At 16.2% G+C, this 20976-nt stretch overlaps 6 protein-coding genes across 6 annotated transcripts in view, besides 25 other annotated features; 1 reads left to right on the forward strand and 5 right to left on the reverse strand. All coding sequences in view use genetic code 6, as the record gives it.

Moving 5' to 3' along the window:
• Positions 1-1526: 1526 nt before the first annotated feature.
• Positions 1527-9055, reverse strand: IMG5_047720 (hypothetical protein; the record flags this gene model as incomplete). Its single annotated transcript, XM_004037564.1, has 11 exons — positions 1527-2256; positions 2300-3819; positions 3879-4235; positions 4291-4723; positions 4771-5198; positions 5255-5346; positions 5413-5908; positions 6132-6302; positions 8247-8448; positions 8505-8528; positions 8978-9055. Coding segments are annotated over 11 exons (4531 nt in total), but the record flags the coding sequence as incomplete, so codon positions are not given.
• Positions 2267-2309: a microsatellite.
• Positions 3890-3924: a microsatellite.
• Positions 5350-5411: a microsatellite.
• Positions 6059-6122: a microsatellite.
• Positions 7554-7597: a microsatellite.
• Positions 7694-7751: a microsatellite.
• Positions 7831-7859: a microsatellite.
• Positions 9056-9972: 917 nt separating the features above from the next.
• Positions 9973-10038: a microsatellite.
• Positions 9986-10038: a microsatellite.
• Positions 9986-10043: a microsatellite.
• Positions 10044-11488: 1445 nt separating this feature from the next.
• IMG5_047730 (hypothetical protein) lies at positions 11489-12238 on the reverse strand (the record flags this gene model as incomplete). The annotated part of the gene is made up of 2 exons (XM_004037565.1): positions 11489-11926; positions 12044-12238. The coding sequence occupies 2 exons, from the start codon at positions 12236-12238 to the stop codon at positions 11489-11491; spliced, it is 633 nt and encodes a 210-aa protein (XP_004037613.1).
• Positions 11952-12026: a microsatellite.
• Positions 12239-12391: 153 nt separating the features above from the next.
• On the reverse strand, positions 12392-13210 carry IMG5_047740 (hypothetical protein; the record flags this gene model as incomplete). Its single annotated transcript, XM_004037566.1, has 3 exons — positions 12392-12709; positions 12762-13097; positions 13139-13210. 3 exons carry the CDS (start codon positions 13208-13210, stop codon positions 12449-12451), a joined length of 669 nt encoding a protein of 222 aa, XP_004037614.1. The 3' UTR covers positions 12392-12448.
• Positions 13209-13268: a microsatellite.
• Positions 13234-13267: a microsatellite.
• Positions 13269-13525: 257 nt separating the features above from the next.
• Positions 13526-13563: a microsatellite.
• Positions 13526-13570: a microsatellite.
• Positions 13571-13581: 11 nt separating this feature from the next.
• Positions 13582-13668: a microsatellite.
• Positions 13588-13656: a microsatellite.
• Positions 13590-13697: a microsatellite.
• IMG5_047750 (protein kinase domain protein) lies at positions 13692-15823 on the reverse strand (the record flags this gene model as incomplete). Its single annotated transcript, XM_004037567.1, has 4 exons — positions 13692-15185; positions 15238-15368; positions 15424-15531; positions 15637-15823. 4 exons carry the CDS (start codon positions 15821-15823, stop codon positions 13692-13694), a joined length of 1920 nt encoding a protein of 639 aa, XP_004037615.1.
• Positions 14585-14629: a microsatellite.
• A 2-nt stretch (positions 15824-15825) lies between the features above and the next one.
• Positions 15826-15876: a microsatellite.
• Positions 15877-16011: 135 nt separating this feature from the next.
• Positions 16012-16096: a microsatellite.
• Positions 16097-17473: 1377 nt separating this feature from the next.
• Positions 17474-17512: a microsatellite.
• Positions 17513-17598: 86 nt separating this feature from the next.
• Positions 17599-17625: a microsatellite.
• A 41-nt stretch (positions 17626-17666) lies between these two features.
• Positions 17667-17699: a microsatellite.
• Positions 17700-17823: 124 nt separating this feature from the next.
• Positions 17824-19941, reverse strand: IMG5_047760 (hypothetical protein; the record flags this gene model as incomplete). Its single annotated transcript, XM_004037568.1, has 7 exons — positions 17824-17857; positions 17924-18037; positions 18078-18224; positions 18293-18705; positions 18763-18994; positions 19308-19705; positions 19792-19941. 3 exons carry the CDS (start codon positions 19939-19941, stop codon positions 18826-18828), a joined length of 717 nt encoding a protein of 238 aa, XP_004037616.1. The 3' UTR covers positions 17824-17857; positions 17924-18037; positions 18078-18224; positions 18293-18705; positions 18763-18825.
• A 135-nt stretch (positions 19942-20076) lies between these two features.
• Positions 20077-20126: a microsatellite.
• Positions 20127-20594: 468 nt separating this feature from the next.
• IMG5_047770 (hypothetical protein) overlaps positions 20595-20976 on the forward strand; it is a gene marked incomplete at its 5' end in the record, with an annotated part of 1339 nt that continues 957 nt past the window's right edge. Inside the window, 2 exons of the mRNA XM_004037569.1 lie at positions 20595-20753; positions 20932-20976. The exon at positions 20932-20976 is cut by the window's right edge and continues 129 nt beyond it. Coding sequence (XP_004037617.1) covers positions 20595-20753; positions 20932-20976 — 204 coding nt within the window. The remainder of the gene's footprint in view (positions 20754-20931) is intronic.

Here is a 20976-nt window from a genome sequence, read left to right on the forward strand (position 1 = left end):
TCGAATAATTCCTTATTATGTAAATATTAACTTTTATATTATTGCAGATTCAAATTAAATTAAGTAAATAATTTAAACAAATAATTAATTAAGATTTTTCAAAAATTAATAATAGATTAGTATTTATTTATATTTAATTTATTTTTTATTCTTTTATTCTTTTTTTAATAATTATTATAATCTTTTTTATTTTCTCAAATATAAAAGAATTATGTTTTTAAATAATATTAATTATTTTTTTTTCTTTTAAAAGGATTATTTCATATAGTTTTCAATCTAATATTATCAAAAAATTTACTTTCTAATCGATTTCAACTTTAAATAATATTAAAATGTGTTTATGATCATATATTTCTATATTTCTTTTATTTAAAAATAAATTTAGCTCTTTTATTAAAAATGATAAAAATCACAATTTAAAATAAAAAATATGATTATTACTTTACTAAATTTATTTTTATTTTATTTTTTTAAAAACGTAAAAAAACGTATTATGCCCTTTTTAAGTTTTTAAACAAAAAACTTCAGAAAAAAATAAAAATTTAACATACAAAAATATAATATTTAATTATTAGATGTTAATTCAATATTATTTATCGAAAATGATTAAAATATATCTTATAATTATTATAATAAATATTTTATTTATAATTAAATGTGACTTATATAATGAAAAATTTTTTTTTAGCTTTTTTGGTCTATTTTATTAATATTTAACCAAAATATATAAAGCTATTATTAATAATTAAAATTTTTTAATATTTTTAATTTTTTTTTCTTTTTTTCTTTAACTTCTATATTAAAATAAGATAATAATTCTAATAGTAATCATTATTTTATTTACTATTTTAAAAAAAGAAAGAAAATATTTTTTACAATAAGTTTATTTTAATAAAAAAACTGTATTCCTAATATTTAATTTATTTAAATTAAAAAAATCAAATTATATGATTTTTTTTTTTTTTTTAAATATATATTTTTTATTAAATAAAGTAAAGCAATTTAATAAAAGTTAACGAAGATAATATATATAAAAAGCAATAACCGAATCAGAATAAAATAACTATTGATACATAAATATAGTTGGTTTAGTTTATTTTTAACCTTTAATAAAAACCAAATAAAAAAAATAATAAATAGATTATATTTTTTCCATAATAAAATAATTTTATAATAAATTGAGCCTTATATTTTTTATGTTGAAATATCTAATTTAATAAAAAAATATAAAATAAATGTTTACTATTATATTTTTATGATTTAAAATAATTTAATTATTTAATATAAAAAAATCTTATACAAAAGCAAATTAAATCTTATATAACAATATACTTTTTATTTATTAATGATTATATAATTATTTTTATGTAAAAATTTAGTATTAAAAATATTTTTAATAAATAAATATACCATATAAACAATTATATTTTATTTCTTTCATCTTCCAATATCCATAATTTTTTTGAGTAAAAAAAAAGTCATTTAATCTAAAATAAATAAATAATGATAAAAAAAATAAAATTAACCTTCAGTTAGTCTTTTATAAGGAATTATTTAAATGGCTTTTTTGATAGTAAGATATTCTTATTTTAGTTTTTTCATATAAATACCAATAATAAGTATAAAAAGAAGTACATAAAAAATACTTCCAAGAATCAAAATTAATTATAAAGTAAGTACAAACTCATCTTTAATTCTTATATTTTCATCTTCAAAAAAGCTTATAATTGTTCTTAAAAAAAAAACTATTAATTACATTTATATCAAACTTTCTTAATATTCTTTAGAAGCAACTAATTTATCAAAATCTTAAGTTAGTATTTATATTTAAACTAAATTAAAAATTGTTTTAATGGAATTAATTAATCCTCTATTAAGTAAGCCTTCCATATTTTTTTAACAAATATCTTTATATTCTTTTTATAATATATCTAAATTACATGTTTCTTATGTACTTAAACTATAGAGTTTATTTTTGAAATATTCTCCTTCACTACTTAAAGCTATATTTAAATATTTTTCTGTGAAAAAATTTCTTGATTATTCTAAAAGACTGTCTCTTAAAGTTATAAGTTCATTTTATTTGATATTTTTTATATACTAAATATTTAAAGTCTTTTTAAATAAATTATTCAAAATGATTATATTATGAGATGATTGCATAGCCGAAAACTACAAACAAGCCTCTACATAATTCTTATAATTTTCAGCTGGGATACCAAATTTATTCGAGAATTGATCCATATAAATAAAAATCTATATGAAAAAAAAATAACATAAATAAATAAATAAAAAATACAATCAAAAAAAAAGCAGTAGATAATATACATAATATCATAAGAATAATAATGAAATTCAAAAACTTTAATTCTTAATTAGAAATACGATCATATAAATAATTTTATTTTTAATTTTTAGTTTTCTTTCTATTTCTTTAAGAACTAACTTTTATCTAATTTTCTGACTATTCCCTTAAAGCCAAATTCGAAAAATCTAAATGCAAATACTCATCATCATCAGAAAACAGTTTTTTTCCAATAACCTTTAAATTTTCAATAATCTCAAAAGTCTCTTCCTCTTTCATTCTACTCACAATCATTAAAATTCTTTAAGAATTAAACTTGAGTGTCCTATAAGAAGGATATAAGAATCCAAAAGATAAAATAATAAGAAAAATAGCCAATATAACACTAAATTAATTAATATAAATAATATTTTCTTTTAAAACATCAATATCATTATTTACTTCTATTTATGATTAATGGATAAGTTAGTATAAACTTTTCAAGTTATTAGTCATTAAAAATCTTTATACATTTTTTTCATTTAAAATTTTTTAATTTCCTTAGAGTGTAAGTTAATAAATACTTTCCCCAATTTTCTTCAAAAACTCCGTATAATGTATTTCAGTTTAAACTTCTTATCCATCAGAAATTAAAACAGCATTCAAAACAAAATTAAATATAGAAGTCTAATAACTATACTATATTTATTTTCCTATAAGCTTATATAACGTGCCAATATAATCATAATAATTAATATTAATTTACTCTTATAAAAATTTCTCAATATTCTACTCGTACTATACTCCTTAATTTAAATTATTAATACAAATCAAATCCGTAGAAATAAGTGTTTAAGAAATCGGTAAAAGTAATTTAGCACATCTTCCCATCTCATTAAGTCCTACAGTATAATCATTAAAATTTTAAGAAGTAGTAATAACAAGTACAATAACAACAGTGATAAAAACTGCAAATTAAAACAAGAAGACAGTATATAATAAAAGCATAAAAGCAGGTGTTTCCTAATTTGAAGTATTTAAAATAATGCTTTTTAATATCATATTAGTAGACGAGTTTACAGAATTCGATTAAGAACTTTACTCATAGTTTTGATTATTATTTGCCTTTTTGAAATGTTATGCAATATCTTCCTTTTCATTATTTTCCGAAAGCTTTACAGATTCTTTACTTTTATTTAAATCATAATTTTCTTTCGAATCTTTAATTTTGTTTGAATTATTTATACTTACATCACTTGTCTATAAATTCTGAATGGCTTTCTTACCTAATTATTATACTGCAGACATTACATTTTTTTAATTTATATTTTCATGTAAAAAAGCATTTGTAGGTGTTGTTTCATTATTCGAATATGTTATTAAAGTGTTATTTTCTGGATAGCTTTAAAGTACTTAATTAAATTCTTTTTCCGTATTATTTTGAGCGTTTTATTTTTGATCAATTTCATAAACTATTTGCGAAGTTTAAAGAAGATTTTCATTTTCTCCTTAAAATTATTATTATATTTGTCTATCTATCTTTTTTTTTTTTTTATTGTTGTTGTTTTAATTAAAATATTTATTACGTTTTTACTTTTTTGATCTTCTTCTTCATCATCATCTTCTTCATCATCCTCTTCGTCTTTTTCTTCTATTGCTTCTTGATTAGTATCTTTTGAATATATTGTGTTGCCACTACACAAAGAGTTTTATATATCGTCCCACTAAACGAAATTTTATATTTCTACATAAAAAAGAAGTCTTTTTTAACCTTCGAAATTAAAAATTTCATGATAGAAATTAAAAGTTATTTCATATTCTACTTCCTTCCCTTCATTTTTGACTCCACTTATAAAATTTTAAATGTTATTGGTCCATTCTTTTGTAAAAGATTACTAATTGAAATAATTAGAGTGGTGTTGGATGAAATAATTCCCTTATTTAATAATATCTATATTAAATAAAATATTATAATTAAATGTATTATATTTAAATAATAAAAGTACCTTTAGGTACTATTAATCTAAATTTTAAAAATGAATATTCTTCTTTTTTATTAAATTTCTATAAAAATTCCAAAAACTAAGGAACAAGTATAGAAAAATGGTATTTTTTTAAAAAATTAATATCAATATTTTCATATTTAATTAATTAACTGAAATTTTGGCTAATTCCTTCTATATAACCATTAGAATTTAAAATAATAAACATAAAATTAGAAGGCTATTTAACAATAAGAGCACTAAAAGCAAAATCATTTTATTTAATGAAATAGTAATTAACAAAGAGTTTCACTTTAAAAATATATCCCGTTTAATCTAAAGCAAACATTGGTCTAAAGTTTCTTACACTCTTTGCAATCCCTGTATTTACAAGTCTTTTTAAAAAATAATCATGCATTATACTTATACAATTTGGTATCAATTATTTGATATTTTCCTATTTATTATAAATGTCTTTTTTTTACTTTTATTTTTATTTTTTACTATCATTTAAAATTCATGCCTTCCATAAGAAAATATCTAAGGTATTTTTTCAGAAAACTTTAATATTTTTCCATTATTTTATAAACTTTAAAAACTGGCTACAATACTTCCTACATTTCCTTCGAGAATATTACAACTTGTAATTGTATTTATTGCATCTTATGCTTTGTCTTTTATTATTACATCTTCGAATTATTATTCTATTTCTTTACAACGTAAAGGATCGAATAATATATAAGCATTTAAAAGAGATTAGAATTTCAAAAAGTAAATATTACCTTTGTTTTTACTTATTTATTCTTAAACCATTTTTTCAAACACTTATACATATTATATAAATTCAAGTGTATCTATTCTCATTTTTTCTAAAGATTTAAAACTTTTAATCATCTTTTCAAAATATTCACATTTATCAAACACTAAATTTCCTTTAATATAAATAATAAAAAATAATAACTAATATGAAATTAATTTATTTTAATACCTAATAATTTTTTTAATTTATCTTTTATTGTTTCTGAACTAACCATTATATCAAATTTAGAATTATTTACAGCATCATATCTATCTTTTTAACTTTATATATATAAATTAATAAAAATATATATATATATATATATATATATATATATATGTATATACCTATATGAATAAAAATGTGCTTTATCTCTTTCTTTTATTCGATTTTCAATTAGATTTGTTAAACTTCTCTCAACTGTACAAAAAAACGAACTTTTATTTTTTAAAAGATTTGCCATTACTTTATTTTAATATAAGGCTTTAATTTAATTTTTCTTAAACTTTATTAAAAAAAACCAGTATCTCAAACAAACTTCCTATATTATTTTAAATAAAAAATTTATTAAAAAAAGTACTTCTGCTATTTAATATTAGTTCTTTCTCATTAAATCAGTGATTAATTTTTCGAATGAAAAATCAATATATTCCATAAACCATAATTCGAAAATTTCCATTTGTTAAGATAACCTTGGAAAATCTACACCTTTTACTTTGATATCTTTACCTAAATCAATAATCATTCCCCCAGAAATAGTAGGTTTCTCTTCACCTATATTTTGAAATTTTAATATAAATATATTTTTTAATTTATGACAGTATTAAATTTTTATATTGCATTCTTATTAATAAAATTATTATAAATTTATTAATTTTTAATAAAAATTATATACAAAAATAATGATGAGAATATTTTAAATGAGTTTATAATCATTTTAACTAAATGAAATATTTAAAAAAATGAAATAAAATTAAAAAAAAAATGTAAAAAATATAATAAATATAATAATATATATATATAATATATATATATATATATATATATATATATATATTTAACTTACCAGCTAATTCATTAAATTAATTATCTTTACACAGACATTTAATTACATTACATCCTTTTTTATGCAAAACTAAGGAACCGAACAAAGTAAGTTTAGACGAAGGAATAGTTAGATTTTATTCGTATAATTGACATAACTTTTCCAAATAAAGGCATGTAGATTTAGGTTGTTCTAATAGAAATAAAATATTTTATTATATGATAGATGTAAAAAAATTACCACTAAGTTTATTTGGATCAATACACATACTTTAAATAAATTTATTATTCCAAATAGTTTTCATAAACCCATAAGAAATAGTAGCGCAAAGAAACAAAAATATGCAAAAATTATAATCTGAAACAAATTAAGTATATTCCCTTAATAAAACAATAGTTACAAATATTTCAAAAACAATAATAAGCCAACCATATAAATCTGATATATTTTTATCCATTAAAGGAAAATGAATAAAATATTCACATAGTAAAAATATTGCAAAGAATTGACATATAAAAATCATTAAACTAATTTTTTAATTATAAGACATTAATACAATTGATATTTCTAAAATAGGCTCTATTAATTTAAATTTGCTATATCTTGATTTTAATTGATTTACAGAATTTAATTCTTGTTTTTTTTTTTTATAATAATAATAATTATTATATTAATTTAATTTTAAATACCTGGATTATGATATATTAATATTACTATAACATTTAAAATTATTGTAGTAATTATTAATATTGATGCTAAGACAATATTTATGTATTAAATTGATTAATTTGAACGAAAATCAATATTTTTTTAGCATCTTTTATTATTTTCCATATCAATACTTCCCCTACAAAATAACACACCAAAAATAATATCTAATTTTATCAAAGAAAATATCCATTTTTAATGTTCTAAATAAAATTATAAACTTCCAATTTAAAATCCGTTTTTTTTCATAATATCACAATCCTCTTATTTTTTATTTATATTAATTTTTTTTTTTTTTTTTACCTTTTATGTTTTAAAAACTTAAATTTAATGCTATGATTACTAAGCCAACTTCATATATGCATATAACGTATAATATAATAAAAGCTAAAAATTCACTTTAAATATTTCCTGCTAAAGGAGTTAATCTTAAATACTCATTCAAACTAAATAGATATTACAAATATTAATCGATTACAAGTTTATCACTTAACGATACGAGGAAACCACATATTTATGCAAAATATATTGTTACTAAAATGCAATAATACATACGAGTTCTATTTCTTTCACTATCTTTTAAAAACATTAACAAAAATAAATTTGATAATGCATCATATAATATATCCGAGATAGGTCTTTTTACATCAACTTCTCTGATTTTTTTCATTTTAATATTTTTTTTATAAAAAGAATTATTTTTAATTTTAAGAAATATGAATTTTTAATAAAAATATAATTTTTTGTTTGTTTATTAAATAATTTTTATTGTGTTATTATTATATATAAATTCAAAAGTAAAATAGTTTAATTTTTTTTTTTTTCCCTTTTTATAAGTTTTATGTGTGTTTGTGTGTGTGTGTGTGTATGTGTTTTTTTTTTTAAAAAATAAATAAATAAATTTTTTAAAATAAAAATTTAAATATTTTTTTTTTGTTAGAAAAAAAAAAAAAAAAAAAACTTTAAATTTAAAATAATTAATTAAAGGACATTAAATTATATTGAATTTTATAAAAAATAAAATAAAAAAATAATAATAAATTTAAAATTATTTTATTTAATAATTTAAAGAGAAAATTTGGAATAATAGTTATTATTTAAAACAAAAAAATTTTCAAAAATAATTTGGATATACTATAGTTTAAATATTTGAATTTTGATAATTAACTTCATCATTTAATTTATTAAAAAATTAATTTTTCGAAGTATTTTCTTTAATAATATCTTCTAAATTAATATAAATTTCATTCATTTATTATTTAATTTTATTAATTAAGTCTTTATTTTATTAATATTTCTTTTCATAAATCATTATTTATTTTTCTTAATTTATTTAAGCTTATTTTTATCTATGTTTATATTCATTAATAATATTATCACAATTAATTTTATATTCATTAATTTGATTTTATTTTTGATTTTTATAACACTAGAAATTATTGATTTCCTATTTAATCCTTATAATCTCATATTAAAGCGATTCTTTCAATGTTATCTCTTCTTTAATTAAAACTGGTTTTTCTACAAACATAGGAACTTCAATCAAAACTGGTGTTTCAACTACATTTTCAATTATTCTAACCTTTTAATCTTTAATTTCCATATCTAATTTATACTAAAGATTTTTAATCTTTTTTTTTTTAATATATTTTTGGTTTAAACATAAAATAAAAAATATATACATACCTTTTAGTCTTTTTTTTGAATTTTCTATTAAATATCAAAATAATTTATAGTTTTATCTTCTAAAATTTTATTTTAAATAGTTAATTCGTTAATTTGATTTTTAATATTCAATTTTTCTTTTTTTAATTAATCAATTCTAATTTCTTTTTCTTTAAATAAATTATTTATATTCATATTTTTCCCAAACTCTGATTTATATTAATTATTCCCGTTTTCATTTTCTAAATCTAATTATTTAAGTAATTACATTTTTTATTATCTTATTAATTCGACTCTTTTTTCCGATTAAGTAATCTCATTCTAGATATCTTTGATTTAACTTGAAATTTTATCCTACTCTTAAAGATTCTATTATATATCTTATTCATAAAAGTGACATCCTTATTTATTGAATTTATTTATTAATGTAATTAATTCAAAAAAGCATATAATTAATTAACTTTGCTTTTATGATTATTTATCTAAATATTTACATGTGCGAACTATATTTCGGAATCGTGTTTTACTTTCTCGAATTCTTGTTGAACTTCCAAATAATTTTATTTTATCATAATATATCTTTCCTAAATGAGTTTTAATTCATCTGCTTATTATTTTAATGTATCATTGGAAAGCTTTATTGCTTAATTTGCTTTATTAGTTAATATATTAATATTTTTTTTCTCAGTTTTATATCTTTCATATTTTTCTTGTTATTCCTTTTAGTATAATTATTATTCCTTTTTTTATATTTTTTAATTTAATTCATACAAATAAACTTTTAAATCGAATTTCTTCTTTTAAAATTTGTGACGATTTTATTATTCTTTTTCTTTTGTTTTTTCATTTATTTATTATATTTGATTATCTATTTAATTTTTTTCAATTATAATGTTTTCTGTTTCTTATTTATTTGTTTTTAATTTATTTTCTAATTATTTCTTCTTATTTTTTAAAATATCAACATGTTCTTTTGTCTTTTATTCCATTTATGACACTTCTACAAATGTTTTACTTGGTTCTACTTTTATTTAATCGAATCCTACTTAATTAGTTTACAGTTTATGATTAATTGATTATATATACATTTATTTTTTGTAATTTATTTATAAATATATATATTTTTAAAATCATAAATTCTTTTAAAAAAAAATTTAAAAATATTTATAATTGATATGTATTTTTTCAATATAAATAGTTTTTATTTAATAAAACATTCTTTTATTAATTCATTTTTAATTAAAAATATAAAATCAAATAAATATATATTAATTTAATATAAACTTTCATATATAAAGAAAAAAGAAAGAATTCATTTATTTAAAAAGTAACAAAAAATTAAATTCTTTTAATATAATTTTAATTTAAATGAAAAATTCTACACTACTATTCAAAAAACAATTAATTAAAATAATAATATTTACATTGTAAGAACATTTTTGATTAAATAAATTTATATTAGATTTCATTCAATTTTATAAAAATCATTAAATATAATATACTATATAAAAAATTACTTAATTTATATAAAAAAAATTAATTATATTATAAAAAACAAATAAAAAGGAATCATTTTAAATCTCATTTAAGTTTTCGAAAAAAAAATAAAAACAATTTTATATAATTAAAGATTTAAATATATTTAATATAATATAAAATCAAAATTTGAATAAATAAAAAATATTTTATTATTTAAAATAAATAAAGTATAAGTAGTAAATTGTAATGGAAAAATGCTTTATTAAAAAAAAATAAACTGAAAAATATAAAATAATATTAAATTTTATTTAGAAAAAAATATTTTTTAGTTTATAATGATAATTCTAACAATTAAAAGTAAAGTTAGTAAACAAAAAATACATAGTAGCATTTAATTAAAAGACGAAAATTAATTCAGAAGATTTTTAAAGCAATTAATAAAAATTAAAGTGTTTAAAAAATAAATATTGATAAACCAAAAAGAATTATAAATAGAATCAAAATAATAAAACAGATTTTAAAATATAAAAAAGATATATATAAATACAATATTTAATAAAATATACAACTAAACTATATATAAATAAAATAGAATTTATAAATAATAAAATTTTTTATTTTTAATTAGAATGAATCAATATAGATATCTATATAAGTATTATATATATTTTTATCAAAATATCATTTTCTTTATTTTATATATATTAATAGTTATAATTATTATTGTTTTAATTACAAATATTTGTTATATAATTAAATTATATATATATTAGTTATTTTTTTTAATATTTATATTAAATTAAATTATTAATAAACATTAAAATTTTTTTTTATTTTTTTATAAAAATAAAACTTTTTTCTAATATTCTTTTATTCATTTTTTTATGAATATCTATCTATTTATCTATATTTTCATTCTTTTATTTGTATATATTATTTCATTTGAAGTCTATATGTTTATAAATTTTATTGTCATTTAATATAATTATTAAAATATTTTTTTTTTTTATATTTCTTTAAAATTATTATGTATTTAAAATTATTCTTCCATTAATGTTTATTTATATATTTCGAAATTTAATCATAATTATATATAAAAAGAGCATAAAGCAAATGTTTATTATCTAAATTTTAAATAATTTTAAGTATGATTGATTTTAATAATAAGTTTTAATTAAATATATTTGAATATTATAATGTTAAGTCACAAAATAATTATATAATAAATTAATTTTTCTTAAACTTTTATAATGTATATATTATAAACTATTATTTTATTTAAAATAATATATTTTATAAAATTCTTTTCATTGAAATTTTATATGAAATTTTTAAACAATATTTTATTCTCAGATTTATTTTTCTATTTATATTTATCTATAATTTTATATAAAATATATAATTTTATGCTAGAATAATATATAAAGTAGTAAATATGTTTTAAAAAATAGAAGCAAATATATATTTTAGATATTAAAATAATAATTATACAAAAATTAAATATAAATCCAATATTTATTTGTATTTCAAATATTAATAATTTATTATAATTAATCTTTTATTTTCATTAAATTATTATGAAAAACATTAAGTTCAACAGAATTTAATTAAAAATTAACAGTTTTCATTTCATTTTTAATCCCTTAAGTTTCTAACTAAACAAACATAACAGGACGATTAATTTTTTAGTTATTATGCGTTGCCACTTAAAGATCTATTCGCCAATCAATATCAATTAATGTATCTCCTTACTAAATGCTACTATTCATATTTTTACGCCAAACTTTTAATTTTATTTTTATTTTAAATTTATTTATTTATGTTTTACTATCACCGTAAGATTCAAACATTTCCACGAGCATATTTTTTAGTTATTCATGAAAATCTAAGGGAAAAATATTTGCTATATTTTTAAAATTATTTTATGCAGCTTTTTCTAATAATTTAACTAAAGAAACTAACATCTTTAATATAAAAAGATAAAAATAAATATATATAAATATATAAGTATATGTATATATATATATATATATATATATATATATATATATATATATATATATAGAATATTAATATTTTACCTTATGACATTATTCTTCTGATAAATTTAAATCTAAATAAAATTATTATGATACTGGAGTTTAATAATTATCATTATATGAATTCAATTTATTTCTTATAATAAATGCAAATTCTATTATTTTTCTTAGATATTTTTTTGATGGACATTTTTCTAATTATACTAATATTTGCCAATCTATATCTTCTGTTTACATAATTTATTATAATTTTTTTTTTTTTTTTTCCTTTTAAAAGAAAAATATATATTTTTTATCTTTTTTTTTTGTTTATTTATATATTAAAAAAGAACTAAAAAGTAAAATAAAATGTTATAATTATCTTTTTTATATTAAAGGAGAAAAAAAAAAAAGCAAAACAAAAAAATAATAAAAAATATGAATAAATAGTTTCCTTTTTCTTATTAATCAAAATACAATTCTTTATTATTCAACTTTAATACCACAATTTCTTAAAGATTTAATTACAAGTTCTTCATATTCTTCCAAAGATACGGTTCCATCTTAGTTTGTATCTCCCATTTACATCCAAATTCTTACGTCTTCCCCACTTGGTGCATAATTTTTCATTCCCATTTCTGCATAAGTATCTCTCAAAAGTCCAACAATTTCATTATCATTTAAATATCCACTTCCATCACTATCATATTTTTTAAACAATCTTCTAGCCTAAGTTTATTATATAAATTACATAAATAAAATAAATAGCAAAAATATTTACAATATCTAATTTACTCTCAACTTCTTAAGTATATTAAGGTTTATTAGCTCTTTTAACTTTTTCTATTTAAATATTTTATTTAACTTATCCCTATTATTATTGTCCGCATAAATATCTAATACAAAGATCTTCAATATCTTAATAAGTAACAATTCCATCTCCGTTTCTGTCTAAAACTCTATGATATGACTTTATATCATCACTTGAAGGTGAGAAATATTAATTAAATGATTTATAAGCTTCTACAATCATAGGAACACAATCAACATTATCTAATCTTCCTTTTCTTCCTTTGTCATAATTATCGAAAAGCCTTCTAGCTACTGCTTTAGCGCCCTTTTTTGTTTATTTTGTTTTGTTTTCTTTTTTATAAATACTTCTAAATCTGTAAGACCTAAAGAAGTTGCATATCCAGATGAACGAAGTGTTTGAGAATTATAAGATTACATTTTTTTTTTATTTAATTTTTACTTTTATAATTATTTTATTTATATATAATTTTATTTTTGTCTTTTATTTTTATTTTAAATTTAAAAAATAAAAAATAATATATTGCTTAGTTTAAGTTGATAATATTATTATATATCTAAATAAATGATTTATGTAATATATAATTTTATATAGTATTTACCATATTAATAATATATAATTTATATGATATTAAAAGATTTCAAAATATATCATTATATTAATCTATAATTTTTAAATATATATTAAAATAGAAATTAAGCTATAAATTTAATAAAAATAAAAAAAATTAAACTAAATATTATTAAAAAATATAAAAATAATATTAAAATAAAATAAAAGTTAATAAAACATAAAAATATATAAATATAAAAATACATATATATAAATATATATATATACATATATATATATATATATATATATAAAATAAATAATAAAATTGAAAATATAATATAAATATCAAATTTCTTATTAAGTAACATACATAGTATATTTTGGATCATAATAATATTTAATATGAGAATGAGGTGAAGTCCCGTTAGCATTTTCAAGGAAAATATGCATAATATCCTAATTATCAACTAAGACTTTATTTTCAATAATACCTCCTTTTTCTAATTACTCAAGTTCAATAATATTTTATTTTTCATAATCTAATTTAAAAACTCTTTATGATTCTTTGGAAAATTTACTTAATCCTCCCAATATAAGTGCTTAATTATTCGCAACTCTGACTACCATAAACCTTCTCAGTGGAATAGGAATCTTAATATTTGTTAATTCAAACCTATTTTCATTAATAATATATCTTTCTATGTTATCTAAAGTACCTTTATCTTTATTATATCCTCCCAAAACTAAAATTTCGTTATCATTAATTCTACAGGCAGCAGCCTGGCTTCTAGAAATAACAAGATCGGCAATTTTCTGCCATTTTTCAGTTTATATATTATAAAATTCACATTAATTTAATTGGCTTTTTCCAAGAGAATCATATCCTCCAAAAATCCATACTTTATTATTATAATATACAGCAGCAACGAAGTTTTTTTCTGTCGAAATTTAATTCTTTGCCATAATAATTTTGCCCTAAGTAAAAATTCTAAAATTATTTCCTTATAAGCCTCCTAATAAATAATAGTATTTCGATTCTGGAATATAAACAACTGTAAAATGATAAGGAAAAGGATTTTGATCTGGATTTTAAGTGATTTTCCATTTTTATTTATGTAAAGAAAACTTTCCAATAGAATTTCCCCCGAATTCAAACCAATAGCAATTTTCATTTAAAATCAAAGTGCTTTCTTTATAGAATTATTCTTGATTTTCTTTATTTTTGATTTCTCTATTTAATTAAATTTAATTATTTTAAATATTATTATATTAACTTTATTATAAATTATTCTATTATTATTAGTTATTTAATTATATTGATATATTTTATGTCTACATTTATGATTATTATAAACTATTTTTACCAGTTTTAATATAATTATTATTAGAATTTTTATTTTATAATAAAGAATTATATTATTAATTGTACATTCTTATATATTTATTTAATTTCTTTTTCTTTCCATCATTTTTACTATCTATACTCTCCTTGTATTAATTTTCGTGTTCAATAAATAATTATTCGATTTCAACAAAGCTAGGCCTTGCACTTTCTTCAAATATTAGCATTAAGGCTATTATATTTACAAATTAATTTGAATATTTCTTCTCAAGTTCCTAAAGTGAATTTTTAGTTAATTATTCGCCATCTAATTCCGAAGTTTTATTATTAAAACCTGTTACTTCTTCAATTGCTGCTAATTAATAAATAACTAAACCACTTGAATAAACATCTGATTTATATATATTATGTTCCACATAACGTGAGTTTCCATCTATTACATGAGCTTTCCACTAAATAGGAGATAAATATTAAGGAGTACCTCTAATTGTAGCCATCTTTTTTTTTTTTATTTATTTAATAAATAGTAAACATAAAAAAAAAAAGAACTGTATATGTATTTTTCGACACATTTTAAGGATCATAAAAGTAATCTTTACTTTCTCCAAAATCAATTAATTTAATTTCACCGTTTTCCATTAAAAATATATTTGCAGGTTTAATATCTCTATGACATATTCCTTTTTATTTATTTAAATTTAATAATCATATTTATATTTTTAATTAAAATAATACCTTTTTGTTATAATAATGAACATGTTGAAATTAAAGAAAACATAATAATAAGTAATTCAGATTCTTTCCAATAAATATTTTATTTTTTCTTTTGTCTATAAATCATTTCTAAATTCAAACAAGTTTCAATATATTCGGTTATTAAACATAATCTATATGCTTAATATTATGTTTCAGAAAAATAATAGCCATAAAATTTCACTACATTAGGACAATTTTATACTTTTGATAATTAAACAGCTTCTTCTTTATATTCGTTTAGTTTTTCAAGAGTTTTAGCTTCAATTTCTTTTAGTGCATATATTTTTCCAGTTTATATATGTTAAACTTTAAATATTTTTGTATATTTTTTGCCGGAACCTAATAAATCTAATTTTTTAAAATCTTATTTGCGATACATTTTTAATTTTTATTATATATATTAAAAATTAATTTTTATAATATTTGTAAAAATAAAATAACGATAATATTATATTATAAATATAAAAATAATAATAAAATTAAATTTTAATAAAAAAAAGAATAATTTTAAATTAAATAAATATAAAAACAATTAAGTTAAAAAATAAAAAAAAATTATATTCGTATTATATATATATATATATATATATATATATATATATATATATATATATATATATAATATATATATATTTTATATATATATATATATTTTCTTATATTTTTCTTATTAAAATATATATAAATATTCAGTAAATAAATATAATAAAATTGAAAATTTATTATTTATTTAATTTCAATTTTTATTTTAATTATTTTGATATGATTTAATTTTTTAAGTGCATTAATTAGCTTTTAATACTAAAGAGTTTAGTCTATTTTATAAATCTGCAACTTTTTAATCAAAAAATTAAGAATCTTATTTAATTATAAAAAAATATATAAAATATTAATAAAAAATTACTGTTAACTTAAAATTTATTTATATTGTTTTATATTTTTTAAATATTTTACTGATTATTAATAATTTTAACTTTACTATTAGATAAATTATCATTTGGTTGAAAGTAATTTTTTTAATTATTAATATTACTTTTAAAAATTAAATCATTGGAATAATTATTTTTTATATTTTTTAATATTTACTATTTATAAGAAATTTTTTCTTATTTATAAATTTAATTTTTATTAAAAATATATTTATCGTTTTATTCAATATTATTTTAGGATAAACCATAGTTTTTATTCTATTTAATATTTTTATTTTTTTAGAAATTAAGATCTATATTATGTTTTTCATCTGATAAATAAGACATAGAATAATATTTCTATTTAGTTTCTCCAGTACGATTATCGTTTTTATTAACTTTTCGGTTTTTCATTGATGAATATCTATTATTTTCTTTAGTTTTTTGACTACTTTTTTACGTATTTTTTATTTCCTAATTGAATTCCTTTTGCTTTTCAAATTACGTAATTTCTGCCCGATTATATTCTTATGATTTTATTAAATTGTTTGACTAATACTTTTTTTTATTAAAATTACTAGAGGGTGTATAATAAATTAATTATTATGTTTAAGGCTATAATATATATAATATATATAATTAATTAATTATTTTAATATTATTAAATATTTTTTTTTTTAAATAAATTAATGTTTTTTTTTTTTTTTACATTATTTTTATGCCCATTATTTTATGAAAATTCATCTGTGTTAAGTCTTATATTTAACTATTTATATTTATTAATGTTCTATACAATTGTTTATTATGATTAACGATTACTACTCAAGCTTCTTACACTTTAATGTTTGCTTTATTATTTTTATTATTAAAATTTTTTTAACATTTCATTTTCTATCAATTTAAATCTTATTTTTATATTAATATTTTTCTTTTTTAAAATATAATATTACCTTTCTTCATATAATTTAGCAGCATCTTCATCATTTAATTAACTAAATCTAATATTATTTTAATATTAAAGATTAGTTTGTAGGTCTAACTCCATGTTAAATTATAATTTAGAAAATAAATAAATGCTTTTTATTGTAATAAATAAAAAATATAAAATTTGATATTTTAAGAAATAATTAATATAAAATAAATATTATAAAATAGATAATTTATTTTATTATATATCTATGTATTTTATTTTTTAAAATATAACTTATTATAAAATTTTAATTTGTTTTTATTATTTTTACTTAAATTTTTTTTTTTTTTTTTTTTTTTTTTTATTAATTCATTATAATTAAAATAGTTTTATACTAAGTAAGTTAAATAATAAAAAAAAATAAAAATAAAAAAAAAATATTTTAAATCTTTTTCATTTTTTTTTTTTTAACAAAAAAAAATAATCAATCTAACATATTTTTATTGATTTTTTCTGAAGTAAATTTAATTATTCGTTTTTCAGTCCCAAAACCATTCGATTACTAAATTTATTATTAATCAATTAAATTTCTTTACTAATATTTATTTATAGTAAAATTTATTAAAATTTAATTTTAAAATTAATTATAAAAATTTGTTACTTATTTATTCATATATAAATTTTTATTTTATCTTTATTATAAATCATTATTTTAAGTTTCATTATTATTTTTAAAACTCTAGTTTCTATTAAAGTCTTTTGATAATGAGCGAATCTTAAAAAATTAAATTATAATTAGTTAAACTTTAGAATACCTTAAAATTGTATATTTATCTATTTCCATATTAGCCAGGCCCAGGTATAGATTAGTCTTTATTAATATAAGAATATACTCTTTCTCCGGGTACTATTTTTATACATGGAATAGGATTTTTATTTTCTAAAACATATTAACCTGGTCCCTTTATTAAAAAAGCATTTTAAAATAGAATGTAAAAAAAAAAAACATTTTATATTTAATAAATAATACTGGTAAAACATCTTTTTAAGGACTATAAGATCTAACAGCTTTTCCAATTTTAAAGCCAGTCTATCGTTTCTAAATTGGGTTTTTAGATATATTATAAGAACCGGGTCCAATGTTTTGAATAATAGTATTTTCTTTTATTTTAATTTTTTTGTTTTAAACTATAAAAAATATTACACTCTTTTTATTTAGAAATAGAAAAGGTTCTATTTTTTTAAATTGAAGAAGTATCAATAGGATATTAGCCAGGACCTAAATTATAATCTTTCTATGTATTTTCAGTAAAATAATCATCTTTCATCTTTAAACCAAAGCTATATTTTGGCGTAGATGATTAGTAATTAGATTTTACATATTTTCCTGGTCCAGGGGTATTTTAAATAATTAATTATCTTTATGGGGAAGTGGTTTTAATACTTTTTTAATTATAAAATCAATTTTGTTGTTGTAAAAAATAAATAAATATTATTTACTTTGCTGATATTATTTATTTAAACATTTGAGTATTAACTTCATAATAACCAGGACCTGGACTTTCATTCTATTAAGATTATTTTTATTCGCTATTTGGTGATTTTTTTCTTTTTAACTCTGAATTTATTGTAGGCATTTTATATACTATATTGATAATCATAAATATTAAAAAAAGTATATATTTTTATTTTTATGTGACATTATGGTAGTTATTAATTAAATTTATTTTGTCTTTTTATTAATTTTTCTTAATTTTATTTATCTTCATTTTAGTCATCTTATATTTCTTCATTTTATGCTTATTATTATTCCCCTTATTCAATATCTTATTTTATAAAATTTATTTAAGATTTAATTAAATAGGAATTATTCCATAAATCCATTTATATTTAAATATTATTATTCTTTTTTTTTTTTATAAAAACACAAAAAAATTAAAATATATTTTATTATATTTATTTGTGGTTAAAACGAAAAATACGATATAAATAATAACAAATCATTTAATTTTTTATATTTTATCAATTTAACTATTTTTGTCAACAATATATTCAAAAATTTTTTTGTTAGACCAATATCCAGTACCTAATGTTGAAATGTATTTTCTATTGCATTTTTTTGATTTTATTTCAAATTAAACAGTAGAGTCTAATAATTTCTTTTTTATTCTTAAAACTTCATTTAATTCTATAATATAAGGCTTATCTTAACAAATAAGTCCATAAAAATTAAATTCAAATTACTAACTATTTGGTAAATAATTTATTGATTTTACATATCTTCTTCCCATTCTGTATGTAATTATAGCTCCTACAGTATTAAAAAAAGCTAATATGTAAGAAATTACGTATAATTTTTTTCTTTTTTCTTTATTTTCATATGTATCTTTTTATAATTTTTATAATTTTTTATCCAAAAAATATCCAAAATAGGCAAATGAAACTATTTTTTTTTTTAAAAAAAAAAGAAAAAATGAAAAAAATTGTTTTTTTTTTTTTAATAAAAATAAAAATATAAATTATTATTACTTAATGTAAATCCTAAAATTTAATATCTGCATGATTTAAAAAAAAAATTAGAAAAGCCATGTATTTTATATAAAAATACTTAATTTTGATTCTTTGCTAAATTTTGAAACTATTGAAATATTTGTTCATTGACTAATTTTTTGTTTTCATTTAAAAATTAAGTTAATTCTTGATTATTTTCTATATTTTTTGTTAAAAAAGTTCTCTTGTTAAAAGTAGACTATATAAAGTTTCTTTTAAAATTATTTAATGCAAACATCTTTTAATTTTTAATTTTTATAGATATTATAAATTTGTTATAATTAAATTTATAGATTGTATATAATTTAAATTTAGTTTAATAATTTTTAACTGAATATTTAATTATAAATAATATAATTTAATAATTTAAATATTTAATAATTTTTATATTTATTTGTTTTTAAATTAATATAAAATTAGTATATATTAATTATAATTAAATAATCAAAAAAAATATCTAATATTATAAATATATGGATACTTTGCTTTATTAAAAATTATAATTGACCTTATTTTATAATTAAAAATAATATAATATAATGTATTTATATTATTTTGTCTTTTTTTTTTGATATTTTTTTTTTTTTTCAAATAGTAATAAATTATTTAATAATAATATTTATTGATTAAAATTAAATTAAATTAAATTTAATAAAATAAAAATATCATTTAAATTAAAAAAGTAAAATTTTAAAAATAAAATAACAATATAAATATAAATATTATTATACAAATAAGTAAATTATTATAAAAAATAAATAAAAAAAATAAAAAACATATAAATGCTTTCTCAATAAGAAGAATTTAAATTTGATGAAGATTATTAAATTTCACATTACAATAAAAATAAAAAAGACGAATTCGTAGATACTTAAAACTAGTATTAAAGAGATAAAATACTAAAACAAACTCAAGATGAAAACAATCAATTAAAATATTAAGTTTATTTTTATTTAATTTAAATAAGAAATGAAATAAAAATTATTTAATAATAATAAATTTTAATTTTATTTTTATTTAAATAAGAAATACAAAAAAAATAAATTATTTAATATTAAAAGAAAATGATTATTTTAAATAAAATAATTAACAATCTTTATATTTTTTAAATAAAAAAAGATAAAAGTAAAAGAATAAAAATGGAACAAAGAAAAAGCTATTTTA

Source organism: Ichthyophthirius multifiliis, assembly GCF_000220395.1.
Source record: "Ichthyophthirius multifiliis unplaced genomic scaffold scaff_1120509250104, whole genome shotgun sequence".
In the NCBI taxonomy this organism is placed as follows: domain Eukaryota; phylum Ciliophora; class Oligohymenophorea; order Hymenostomatida; genus Ichthyophthirius; species Ichthyophthirius multifiliis.